Source organism: Gobius niger (assembly GCF_951799975.1).
Source record: "Gobius niger genome assembly, chromosome: 11".
In the NCBI taxonomy this organism is placed as follows: Eukaryota; Metazoa; Chordata; class Actinopteri; order Gobiiformes; family Gobiidae; genus Gobius; species Gobius niger.
Window position 1 is genome coordinate 16626540 of NC_136862.1, and position 12569 is coordinate 16639108.

At 42.1% G+C, this 12569-nt stretch overlaps 2 protein-coding genes across 2 annotated transcripts; one reads left to right on the top strand and one right to left on the bottom strand.

Moving 5' to 3' along the window:
- Positions 1–119: 119 nt before the first annotated feature.
- LOC306970751 (uncharacterized protein) lies at positions 120–12378 on the bottom strand. Its single transcript, XM_079566778.1, has 7 exons — positions 12341–12378; positions 11616–11727; positions 11459–11533; positions 1010–3226; positions 711–764; positions 541–640; positions 120–461 (listed from the first exon to the last, which is right to left on the bottom strand). Exons 3-7 carry the CDS (start codon positions 11476–11478, stop codon positions 354–356), a joined length of 2499 nt encoding a protein of 832 aa, XP_079422904.1. The 5' UTR covers positions 11479–11533; positions 11616–11727; positions 12341–12378; the 3' UTR covers positions 120–353.
- LOC306970207 (uncharacterized protein) lies at positions 6966–9409 on the top strand. The gene is made up of 2 exons (XM_079566086.1): positions 6966–7190; positions 7732–9409. The coding sequence occupies exon 2, from the start codon at positions 7740–7742 to the stop codon at positions 9030–9032; it is 1293 nt and encodes a 430-aa protein (XP_079422212.1). The 5' UTR covers positions 6966–7190; positions 7732–7739; the 3' UTR covers positions 9033–9409.
- Positions 12379–12569: the final 191 nt, after the last annotated feature.

Below are 12569 nucleotides of genomic sequence, written 5' to 3' on the forward strand. Positions count from 1 at the left end.
AAACTTGTTTTCATGTGTGAGATTATTTTATAATATATTACATGGACAGGATATATTTTTATGATCTACTGCCAAATTTCTGTTATTTTTCTCTCAAGACTAGAATTATTCTGTTCAGTAATAATTATGAGCTTTAGCTTTTGGCTCAAAACAGTCCCTCATGGTGAATCATCATTATAGATGCTCTGAAGGAAAGAACCTGCGTCATTGACAATCTATTCATTCACAATCTTAATGTTAACATAGTGACATAATATGACAATAAAATGGATTAATAAAGAAATACAAAATGTTAGTGAGAATCATAGTATAAAAGAGTTAAAAATTCACAAGTTAACAATAAAATAAATGTCTCATTCGACACTGTAGACACTGTCATAGCATTCGCTGCAGTAGATCCGTTGTTTATGCTCGAACATGGGGGTCAGCGCGTCTCCCAGGACTTTCGTGCACACACCACACTAAAAGAAACATTAAATATGTACGAATCAGGCTGTGAACTGCAGTATAGAGTGTTTATCTTTAATGAAAGACTCTCACCGTGAGGCACTCAGGATGGAGGTACATCGGCGGGTAAGAGAAGGTAAGCTTAATCAATCCAATAAACTGGTCACAGTGTGAACAAACTTCTTTCCCATCTCTGAGGCAGCAATAATATTGACCAATTAATTAAGATAGAAACAAATGACAAAACAACGTTTAAAAAGTACCTCATAATAAAAAATAGAGAAGTGGTTTCTTCCTCCTCCACAGAAACTGGTGCACTGAAACATAAAGTGAAAATCAACACTGGTTGTGTGAAAGATAGATAGGATTTGAAAGAGGTAATTTCAAAAAATCGAAATGTTGATGTATATATAGTGTGTCATTTGGTTATTCTGAATTATGCTACAATTGTTGAATAATTTAAGTTCTTAGTTATAGATATATATTCATAAATAGTGTAATATAAAGATATTACTGAAAATTGATAAATAAAATAAGTTGTGTTATACAATATTTCACTCACCTGTGGTTGTCAGTGGACTCCTTTTCCTCATTCAAGTCCTTGGGTTCATCAGATTCTTTCACAGTTGTGTTGATCTTTTCCTCTGTTGCTTTACCGGTTTCTTCCTCTTCTTTGTTTTGTTCACTGCATGGAGTTGTTTCAAGAGCATCCTTTATATCAAACAGTGCTTCACTGGCCACAGCAGGGACCTCCGGTGTTTCCTCTACTTCATTTTCAGCCTGGACCGCTTCAGTCTTAGATACTGTCACTGCCTCTTTAGCCAAATCTCCAGACGCCTCCTCCACTGTTGCTGCATTGTTTGCTTCCTCCACTTCTGCTGCAGTACCCTCTGGCGAAGACACCACCACCGCAGGCTCAGCTTTATAGGTGCCATCTTGGTTCACTTCTGGCAGGGCTGGAATCTGGATTGGACATTCATTAGATGCCTCAACCGCAGCCTCTATGCTACGTGAAGTTTCAGGGCTCTCCTCTACTGGAGCTTTTGTCTCTTCGACAATTGTACCCACCGATTCTTGATCTGGTGCAGGTTCACTGGCCACATCTTCAGCAGTTGACTCGGCAGCTGCTTGAGTCGTTTCAAGATCTTGCACATTTTGATCACCAATGACTTCTTCTTTGGTTTCAGATGGTGCACCCTCAGTTGTAACTTGATCAGACATATTTTCTTGAGCAGATCCATCTTCAGCAATTGTGGTTGTATCTTTATTTGAGGACGGCAGCTCTGGAACTTCAACAGTCTCCTCAACTATGACTGGTTCCACATTACTTTGAGCAGCAGCATCTTCAGCACTTGGTACGATGGTAGGTGGAGTGCTTTCAGGTACATCAGATGAAATAGCAGAGACGTCGGAAGGGGTTGGTTCTTCAACAGTCTCCTCACAAGCCTCCACCGATTCCACTTCATTTTCAACAGCATTTATGTCGGCACCCGTGGTTCCAGACTCTGCAGTTTCTTCTCTTGTGGGAATGGATTGAGGTTCTTGTAAGTCGGCGTTGTCTTGAGGAGAATCTGATGAAACAACAGAGATCTCTTGTTCTTTTGGCACGTCAGCAATCTCACCAACTTTAACTGGTCCGTCTCCACTCTCCTCTTCTTTGGGAGCTGATTGACTCTCTGTAGATGCAATGCTGTCTTGCGGCGCACCTGATGAATTGTTGATCTCTGGCACCTTGGGTAATTCAATAGTTTCTTCACCAGTTTGCTGGGTTGTCGCAGTTCCATTTGGAAGAGTCTCCACTGCAGAATCACGAGAGATTTGGTCAGCAACCATTTCGGAGCTTGGGCTTCCTTCAGCTTCTTTAGTTTCAATGTTTAGAATTGGCTCTACCAAAGTGTCTGATAAAATGTCTAACACCGTTGCCACTTTTGCCTCTTGCCCATTGCCGTTCTCTTGAAGAGGTGGAGAATCAGGAGAGATTTGGTCAGCCACCATTTCGGAGCTTTGGTTTCCTTCAGCTTCTTTTGCTTCGATGTTTAGAATTGGCTCTACCAAAGTGTCTGATAAAATGTCTAACACCGTTGCCACTTTTGCCTCTTGCCCATTGCCGTTCTCTTGAGGAGGTGGAGAATCAGGAGAGATTTGGTCAGCTACCATTTCGGAGCTTGGTTTTCCTTCAGCTTCTTTTGCTTCGATGTTTAGAATTGGCTCTACCAAAGTGTCTGATAAAATGTCTAACACCGTTGCCACTTTTGCCTCTTGCCCATTGCCGTTCTCTTGAGGAGGTGGAGAATCAGGAGAGATTTGGTCAGCCACCATTTCGGAGCTTGGTTTTCCTTCAGCTTCTTTTGCTTCGATGTTTAGAATTGGCTCTACCAAAGTGTCTGATAAAATGTCTAACACCGTTGCCACTTTTGCCTCTTGCCCATTGCCGTTCTCTTGAGGAGGTTTGAACACTGATTCGGCTAATATGTCTGGGACCACATGAGGCACAGACTCTTCTATTGTTGTTGTAGGCAGATTTGTATCCTTTGTTGTCTCTGTGTCAACTGAACATCCATTTACAGCAATCTCTTCAACAGCGGAGACCTTAGTGACATGACAGTTGTCTTCACTTGAGGCTACACCGTTCACATGGACGTTTGTGACGCCCTCTGCAGATTCATTTGCTTTTGGAGAAGTGACATCATTGTTCTCGTCAGTACCGGGTGGTGCTGCTGTGGGTTCCGGAGACGCAGGCTCTGAATGTTTCCCATTTTGTTCTGGGGAAGTCTGCGGTCTGCGGAAACATAACAGAACAACATAAAACAATGTAAGAGTATAAGCAAGATGATACAGATGGTCCTTTTCCCGGTGGTCTCATTTCTACACTATATCATTTAGGCTAATCTGTTCTGCATACAAACTGCTACACCAATGTTTCCAGAAATAAACCCCCACAATTTTATTAAATTCAGTGTTTTTTGACTTATTTTATGATCATTGATTTGTTATCGTTTAATGTTTGCTTTAGTTGTGCATTTAAGTTGTTTTTCTTGTTTAGAAATTGTTTATATTGACTCCAATTTAGGTCTATTTTAGAGCCCTTTTATAATTCTGATTTGATAATGATCTGGTGGCACTTGGAACGATAAAAAATCTAAACGGATTTTATGAAAACCACTGGCCTAGAGGTATAAGATATGACAATAATAATAATAAAAAAAACCTTGTTAAGTAAGCAGTAAAACGTGTGTGGAATAAATATCCCAATTTCACTTAGCTGCTTGGGAAAAGGACAGACTTGTTTGTAACAGTTGGGGCAAAATTTTAATTTTGAGAAAAAGCTCATTTTGAATTGAATGAAGAGTGAGAAATGAAGCCCGGAGGCTACATATTAACTTAATGGTGAAAGTGCTCATTTATTGGCTTCGAGTGCTGTGCCAATAAATATTGATGATGACTTGAGACTTGATTTGCTCTATGGGAATAAACTACTCGACATGGACTTGAGCCTTATAACAGGCCTCTAGGTTCATGTCGACGTCATTAATTAAGGGGCCACAGTGGCGCATATGGTAGAGCTGGTCGGAAGGTTGGGGGTTTGATCCCAGCTCCCGCAAATGCACACTAGTCATTGTGTCCTTGGGCAAGACACTTCACCCTCCTTGCCTCCAGTGTCTGCCTACATTGGTGTGTGAATGGGTGACTGGTCCCTTACTGTAAAGTGCTTTGGTTCTGATAAAGGTAGAAAAGCACTATATAAGCTCAGTCCATTTACCATTAACGGAGGGCATCCGTGTTTGAAAGATGTTCTGATCGTTATTCATTGGTAATTCACCAAATCTGCCAATCAAAAGTCCTCAACCTTTATGGGCATCTCATCACTCCTGGGTCTTTTCCAGGGCCAGAGAATGACAGAGATCATAATGACAGAGAGAGTAATCATGGACTCAGACCTGAACTTAAACAGCCACATCAAAGCAATGACATCAGCAGCTTTTTACCATCTGAAAAACATTGCTAAGATCAGAGGAATAGTGTCAAAACCAGACTTAGAGAGACTTATCCATGCATTTGTCTCCAGCAGGTTGAACGACTGTAATGGCCTACTCACTGGCCTCTCTAAACGAGCTATCAGAGCTACAGTACATCCAGAACACTGCTGCTCGAGTCCTGACAAGAACCAGGAAATACGACCATATTAGTCCAGTGCTCCGGTCTCTGCACTGGCTTCCTGTCACTCAGAGAATAGACTTTAAAGGGGGCCTATTATGCAAAATCGACTTTTTCAAGCTTTACATCATGTTGGTAAGTCATTCCCTCATTAAAACCATGCCTGAAGTGTTGCCTTAGCACATTCACGTATTTTCGAGTAATCTGTAGAAACTCTGATGGCGGCCATTTTAGGGATAAAACGCCTGATTCCTTCAGGAAACGCCCTCGACCTCCAGGATACGCCTCCGACCTTTCGTCACCAGCCGAGTAACCAACCACTGCTCCTCAGCAGAACCCCCTCCCCGCAGTGTCTAGCCCTAAGATGTAAACAGAGTCATCATGGAGGATTAGCTTCATGTGTTGTGAACCGGAGCCACAGCAGACTTTTACAAAGACCCACATCAGTGTTTCTGTTACCGAAACACCCAGGATTAAAACCGGTGACAAGAACACTTATTTCAGTGTCTGGTTCTGCGCTGGGCCTTGATGATGCACAGAGCCTCCGGAGAAAGCTAATGCTAAGCTAAACCTCGAGTCATCACTTGGAAACGAGAAATATGCACAAATAAAGTCAATAAAACCACCACACACATAAAGAACCGTTTAACAATGATCACGCACGGAGCCAGGCTTGTTGATTTGGAAGTTTATTGCTCACATTTCATCTACAATGGGTCATAGCCGAGTGGTTTTCTCCCGGAGCTAACAAGCTAGCCGCGACAAGCTAACGGGAAAATTCACTGAATACAAGCAGCATATTATGCATTGAAAACGTCACTAAAACAGGCAACTGCTTGAAGCAGCCTTTATGATGATCACACACGGAGCCTGGCTTGTTGATTGTGTAGTTTATTGCTCACATTTCATCTACAGTGAGTCGTAGCCGAGTGGTTTTCTCCCGGAGCTAAGGCACTATTAGCCGCGACAAGCTAACAACCTTCACCTTCACAACATTCATTGAAAACAGGCAGCATATTATGCACAGATAACGTCAATAAAGCAGCAACTACTCGAAGCAGCCTTTACGATGATCACACAATGAGCCTGGCTTTACACATTTGTGGTTTATTACAGACTTTTCATCAACAATGAGCTGTAGTCGATTATAACAAGCTAACGGGTAACCTCGAAAAACCATTGTCCACTTGCACAGATAATGTCCGTCTTTGAATCGTTTGGGCTCCTGCAGATCCTGGTGTCGTCCATGGGGGTATAGTTAGAGATCCATAGGGCAGATGCAAAGAGATAGCCTCCAAACAGCAGTTATTTTTCAGGCAAGAGCCCCTTCCAAGCGTCCGGTGTGGAAGGTTCGTTTCCAAATAATATCCTGTGTGGCCATTGTTCACAAAGTGATAAACAGTAGCTCCTTTCCAACAATAAAAATTAAAATGCACCGATCGTAGTTTCAATACTGACAACGAGCGCAGTGTCGCGTGTCGCAAAGGGTCAGAGGTTCTTAAAGAGACAGAAGCCTATTTCAAGACATTTGCTAACGCCATTTTGAAAGAGCAATTTTATATAAGGCAGTTCTTCTAATTTACTGCATTGACAGACCAACAGAAGGTTTCGTCATCATTGTAGTGTGCTATAGACTGGTGCTATGTGGCTGAAAAAAGCATAATACCCCCTCTTTAAAACAGCTCTGCTTGTCTACAAGTCTTTTCATGGTCTAGCTCCAAAGTACATCTCTGACATGTTACAGCCGTATGAACCGTCTCAGGCCCTGAGAACTTCAGAGAGGGGCCTCCTGGTGGTTCCCAGAGTCAGGACTAAACACGGTGAGGCTGCGTTTCAGTTTCATGCAGCTAAAATCTTCATGAGGATGTGAGACAGGCCTCAACTCTGACAATGTTCAATGTTCATCTGCACTCTCGCCTTTTACTGTAATTGATTATTTTTATGTTGATGTTTTTATTGATTCTATTTGTTTTCTTGTATTTATGCAACTGTGAAGCACTTTGAATTGCCTTGTGTATGAATTGTGCTCTACAAATAAACTTGCCTTGCCTTGCCTTGCCTTGCCAGAGATCCCTGGGCTGCCAGGACGCACAAGGGTGAGCACTCTTGACTCACAGTAAGAAGGTCCCAAGATTGATTCCCTGAACGCCTGACTGGGTGGGACCTGTATTCTCTATGGAGTCCCCTGTCCCCCTGTCCCACATGTGTCACGGGGTGAATGAGAGTGAATGAGTGCGGGACATGCCCTATACAAAGCAACGCCGAAAGTCTCTCAAGCCTTTCCCCGACGCAAACTTTTATTTTGAAGGGTCAGCGGCCAAGCGACTCCTTGTTGTTTCCTCTAGCTACTTCCCGTCAAAACATCCATGCTACAGCCATGAGTTGCACGCTCAAAGAGAGGAAAGTGTGATGAGACTTCTGAAACGAGTCTTTGTTTAAGCGTTTTTCATGGAGTCACGTGCAGTAAGAGTGTGGATTTGAAGGTTACAATTACATTATTTACATTGACCATTAAATGTCGCTGTTAATGGGGCTAGCCTGTTGTTGTGAGAGGACTGGAGCAGACGGAGCAGAGGAAAAATAAAATAGTAAGTCTTGTTTGCGCCTCCTTTATTCTTCAGGGTCCAACATATGCTTACAAAGTATTAAATCATTGTCCAAATACAAAGTGACCCGTGTGAGATTCTTACTTCTGTGATAGGCATTCATTAAAGAATTACTATTTTTTACTATATGTACATTAAATCACATAATGTTAATAAATAAGATTATGCTCAATGACCAAGAAATAACGTAGTTGTTAAATCCTCCTCCTAGTATCAGTTTACATCACATCACGTGCTGGAGTGAGGGATTATTAATGCTTTAATGAGCCTGTATGACAATAGTGTGATGTGTTCAAATATAATACAGTAATAGGTTGAAAGTTTACCTAATACATTACAGAATGTAAATTGTGTAAAATGTCGAGAGAGACATAATGTATATTATGTGATGGGATTTTGCACAGAAGTGTATGAATTATTTTGCAGCTAATTCATTATAATGTTATCTGTATGACTGAGAGCTCACACAGACATTATAATTATATGCATGTCCAGAGTTAATGTATCTCCTCTGTGACCCCAGACACAATCATGCCATCAAGAAATCATCTGGACAAAATTGGTAGAACAAAGAAGAAGAAATGGACAGAGGAGGCCATGGAGCATGCGTTGGCAGAGGTGAAGTCGGGGCGGTGTACGGTAAGGCAGGCAGCAAAGGAGTTTGGTGTGCCCAAGTCTTCACTGGGGGACAGAGTGAGCGGGCGGGTGACCCCAGGGTGCCGTAGTGGACCGGCTCAGCTCATAACGTCTGCAGATGAGGAGCTGCTGGTGGAGTTCTCCTTGTACATGGCCAGCCATGGATTTCCACTCACCAAGCAACAGCTGGTGTCTTTTGCTTCATCGATTTATAGGCGGCAACACCGGAGGGTGGCCTTCTCCAAATTAGGCCAAACTTGGTGGCTTAACTTTAGAAAGCGTCAAGAGAAGAAACTAACCATTCAGCCAGCAGAGAGCGTGGTCCGGGGGAGGACAATGTGTGTGAGGAAAGAGGCAGTGGATCACTTTTGCCATTTACTGAGCTCTGTGGTGAACTCTCATGGATTGATGGACAAGCCGCACCAAATCTTTAACTGTAGTGAGATGAGTTTTCAGCTGGGCAGAAAAAGGCTGTCTCTCTCTAAACCCAGTCTGGGTTATAAGCCAATGCCTGGCTCCAGAGACCACATTTCTGTCCTGGCGTGTTTTAGCGCTGCCGGAGTGGACGTCCCACCGTTTGTTATCTACTCAAAGGCGTATCCCAGTGGTGTGTGCTATAAAAGCCAGGGTCCTCCTGGTGCGCTGTATGGATGGTCTGAGTCCGGTTGTGTCAACTCTGAACTCTTCAGGAGATGGTTTCTCAAACACTTCCTTGTCCATGTGCCTAAAGAGCGCCCCCTGCTGCTGATTTTTGATGGAAACAAGTCTCCTGTGAGTCTGGAGGTTGTGGAAGCCGCTCGCAAAGGAGGAATCATACTGCTGTGTCTTCCACCTCATTGCTCTCACATCCTGCAGCCGCTCGACGTCGGGCTTTTTGTACTACTTAAGCAGCGTTTTGCAGCTCTCTTGGGCAGCGCTTGTACGACTGATATTCACTTTAATGTTAGTAAAAAGGAATTCTCATGTGTTTTTAAAAGCACATATCACATTGCCAAGGAGGAGGATGGTATTAGGATTGTGAAGGAAGGTTTTCAGGGCTGTGGACTTTTCCCTCTTCCAAAACACTATGCGGTCAGAGAGACCCCTGATTTGTCAGTGCACAACTTGGTAACTGAATCTGACGTCTTGTCCGTGTCCCCACATGAGGAGGTGGTCGGAGACATTTCAGAGCCTGGATCCCCCTCTTAGCTCCTCACCACTCTCTCCATTAGCTGTGTAATTTAATAAAGGCCTGACTGAATGAACAGAGCGAGTTGATTTACTTTGAAATAGTGAATGGGTTTACACTCCTACTTGTGTATGTATCCTGCGTCCCCAGCCTCCCCTGCAGCATGTTCTGTTTGTCAGCTGGCCAGAGAGGCCGCTGTGCTAATATTAATTGCATGCCAACACAGCTTTATATTAGTAAGCACGGCTATTCTGTTCATGTAAATGTTGTTACTATTGGGGTCTGGCTTAAAAACAGTATTACCGAGGAGAACTAGTTGTAATCCTGATTTATTTTTCACTTTTTCCCCAATATTATGTTATTTCCCCTAACTGGGTAAACTTATGTGGCAAGGCTTGAGTTTAAGAATCGTTATGTTTGGTAAAATCCTCACATCTACACTATAATCAATAAAGTCTAACAGCACATCTGTCCTTTGTCTTATTTTAAAACAACAGCCAGCTCTCAGCTATGTAATATTTTACGATGGGTCATAATTTCAGAAATATTTTGACAGGTGCCATAAAACATTTACATTCTAGAAGTAGCTGCCCAAACAACATATGGCAAATATTCATCACTATAGAGTTTAGCATTAAATTATGTAAATAAACAGCCTTTAGTATTTGCTGTTATTTCAGAGGGAAATGTTTGTTGGTATTAACAATCTTTCATTTTAGTAATCAGAACTTATTATCTAATTGGGAGAGTAAGGTATAACATTTTAAATCACCTTTGCAGAACCACCGCATCATCGTGAGAGTGAGTCCCGTCTCTGTTTGTTAAATGTCCTTCTCCATCATTCCCCTCACAGCTGTCCCGCAGGACTGTAGTACAAAATTCTAAGGCACAAACCAACTCCGGGACCACACAGCTCGAAACTACTTTCTGCAATTTGAGAGCCGTTCTGCACCGGGCCCTCGGTAAAACATTCCCCACTACGTATTCAGACGCCCAACCCTATCAACGACTACACACCTTTTTCCTTTTTCCTCATATGACTAAAGTTATTGGACATTTTGCTGCTTAAATGTGTGTGCAATAATGAATAATTTACTGTGTGTGTCTCTGCATCAAGTGCTTCTCAGACCTTGTGATGTAATGTTGGTGCAACAACTCCCTGGGTGAGAAATGTACCGTAAGTCTCAATGATAAAATGTCAACATTAACATAGCTTTCTGAAACGATTTGCTCATTCACAATTATTGTAGTTTGGTTTTGTAACTTGTTTCCAGGGTGTAAGTCAGGTAAAACTATTCTTGGTGTTTCCTTTCATTAGAAATTCACAGAAGTGACTTTTGGAGGCAATTACACAGATGTGGAAGAAGGTGCTTGAGACCCGAGGGAGAAATTCTTGGGGTTTGTATTCAGACAGTGGTGCACCTGTTAAAGCGCAGGTCAGCCCACAGCAGCACTGAGGGCTGTTAAGAATGCAGCAGAGCCAGCCTGGAGTTCTCTTAATGTTTATGCATGCCGCCACCGCACGTAGTAATTTGTGCCTGTAGGATGTGTGCATATTCAGAAACTACAACCAAAGAAGCCCATGACAGGTTTATCTTTATTCTCTGTCTTTTAACTTCTGCAAGCTTCATGAATTGTATGCTGGTGCTAAATTATTTACAAGCAGCTTGTACATGACATTTTGGGGATGGACAACATTAAAAACGTTCTATTTTGCTAACCTCTTAACCCCCGCCTCAACCAAGTGCATTTTCTCCAAATCTACCCAAATCTAAAAAAAAAATAATCTAAAAGCCTCATTTGAAAGCAAAGACCTACAAAACTAATTTAAACGGATCTTTTTCCTTGCATTTTCAGCGCGTTGTTGTCACTTTTTTGACATTTCTTTTCATTGCTTTTTGTCACTTTGTTGCCACTTTTCTGTTGCTTTTTCGTCACTTTTCTGTCGCTCTTTTGTAGCGTTTTTGTCAAATTTTTATCACGTTTTTCAGCACATTTTTTGTCACTTTTCTGTTGCTCTTTTGTAGCGTTTTTGTCACTTTTGGTCAAATGTTCATCACATTTTTGGTCACATTTTGGTTGCTTTTTTGTCACGTTTTTGTCACTAACTTGATGAGTTTTTATCCTGGTTTTCAGCTCTGTTTTGTCACTATTATGTAATTAAAGATTTGGGTAAAGCCAAACTGAAAATGTCCTCAGTTCAGGTGGGGGGTTTATGATGGATACACTGAAAACATTTTTTTGAATAGGAAACATTGTGTTTTCCCGTTGCCTTTTAGACTTAGGGGATACGAATGACACATATTATTCAACCAACTCCATTTATTTATGCTTGAAACCACAACCTAAAGTTCTTTTGAAGCCCTTGATGAATTCTATACATCTAAAGCTTTACAGATTTTCGATTACCATTTCTAATTTGGTTATTTTCCCATGCTGCACTTACTCAAACTTCTTGGACGTCATCTGCACATATGAGAGCTGTCTCTGTGGAGGCAGCTTGGCTTCTCCGGTTTCTGTGCTGTAAAAACCAGTGGAGATATGTAAGTGCGTTGCTCAAAGACGATCGGGGCAGATAGTACTTGTCATGTATCGGAACAGACCTCTCTCCGTTGTGTTCTGCTCCTGTTATCTTCCTTTTATGTATCCAGCTCAGATCACTTTTGAGTGACGTTCGTACCTTTGCCGTTTGAAGCACCTTTTCTCTGTCAACGTCTGCAAAGATGGCATTTTATCAGCTACGTGTGTCTAAACTGAACTGGCGAAGGCATTTCTAAAGATTTGAAATTTACTTCACCTCCCGACATGATGCAGTCTGTAATTGTGGCCTTTTAAAAAAATATCAAAGAGGAAAAATTAATGTGATTATCTAGAGACATTTTTTATTTAGTCTTTCCATCCTGCACAGCAAGTCTCATCATGTCTTTGTTAGTCACTTCAAGCCTGTTACGTAACATTTTATAATTCAGTTTCAAACCCTGCCTTCTGCAACCTGTGTTTCTATAGGCACACAGCAAAGTTTACAGTAGTTGTTTCGATCGCAACGTCTTCATCTACACATTTCACAAAGCCAGGTGTTTGCATACAATTACAAAGACATTGCCATCTTTTTCTATTCTGTGTGTGGCATTTCACATTCTGACCCACACTTAGCATATTGATATTGTATTATTAATATTCTGGAACTTTGCCAGCACCAATTAACCGGGTCACATTCATTATGCTTAGAAGATGAAAGCCATTCCAGCTTGGTAATGAGCCCCCAGCTTGCATAACAGATGATCATGAAATAAGAATCAGTGTGAAGTCCGTCCAATTGTGTTCTCACCTGCTCCTGTCAGATGTTTTAGGCGTGTCAGGTCCTCACAGTCGACTCTGCAGCTCTGAAATAGCTCAGACTGGGCACATGATTTCTGACTTTAACCAAAAATCCTCCCACCCCCTCCTCCTGTCAGCTTCCTCTCTGTTAAGTGTGAAGCACCTGGATGCCATTGTACAGGTTCATCCAGTGGGTGGGAGTCCTGTTCACAGCGATGGAGTGGGCAGACAGGTGCCAC

Coding starts and splice junctions, on each gene's coding strand:
- LOC306970751 (XM_079566778.1), bottom strand. CDS start 11,478: ATGACGTCCAAGAAGTTTGA. Junction 3,227..11,458: donor ATGACGTCCAAGAAGTTTGA/GTAAGTGCAGCA, acceptor ATGTTTCCGCAG/ACCGCAGACTTCCCCAGAAC. Junction 462..540: donor TCCATCCTGAGTGCCTCACG/GTGAGAGTCTTT, acceptor TGTTTCTTTTAG/TGTGGTGTGTGCACGAAAGT.
- LOC306970207 (XM_079566086.1), top strand. CDS start 7,740: ATGCCATCAAGAAATCATCTGGACAAAATTGGTAGAACAAAGAAGAAG.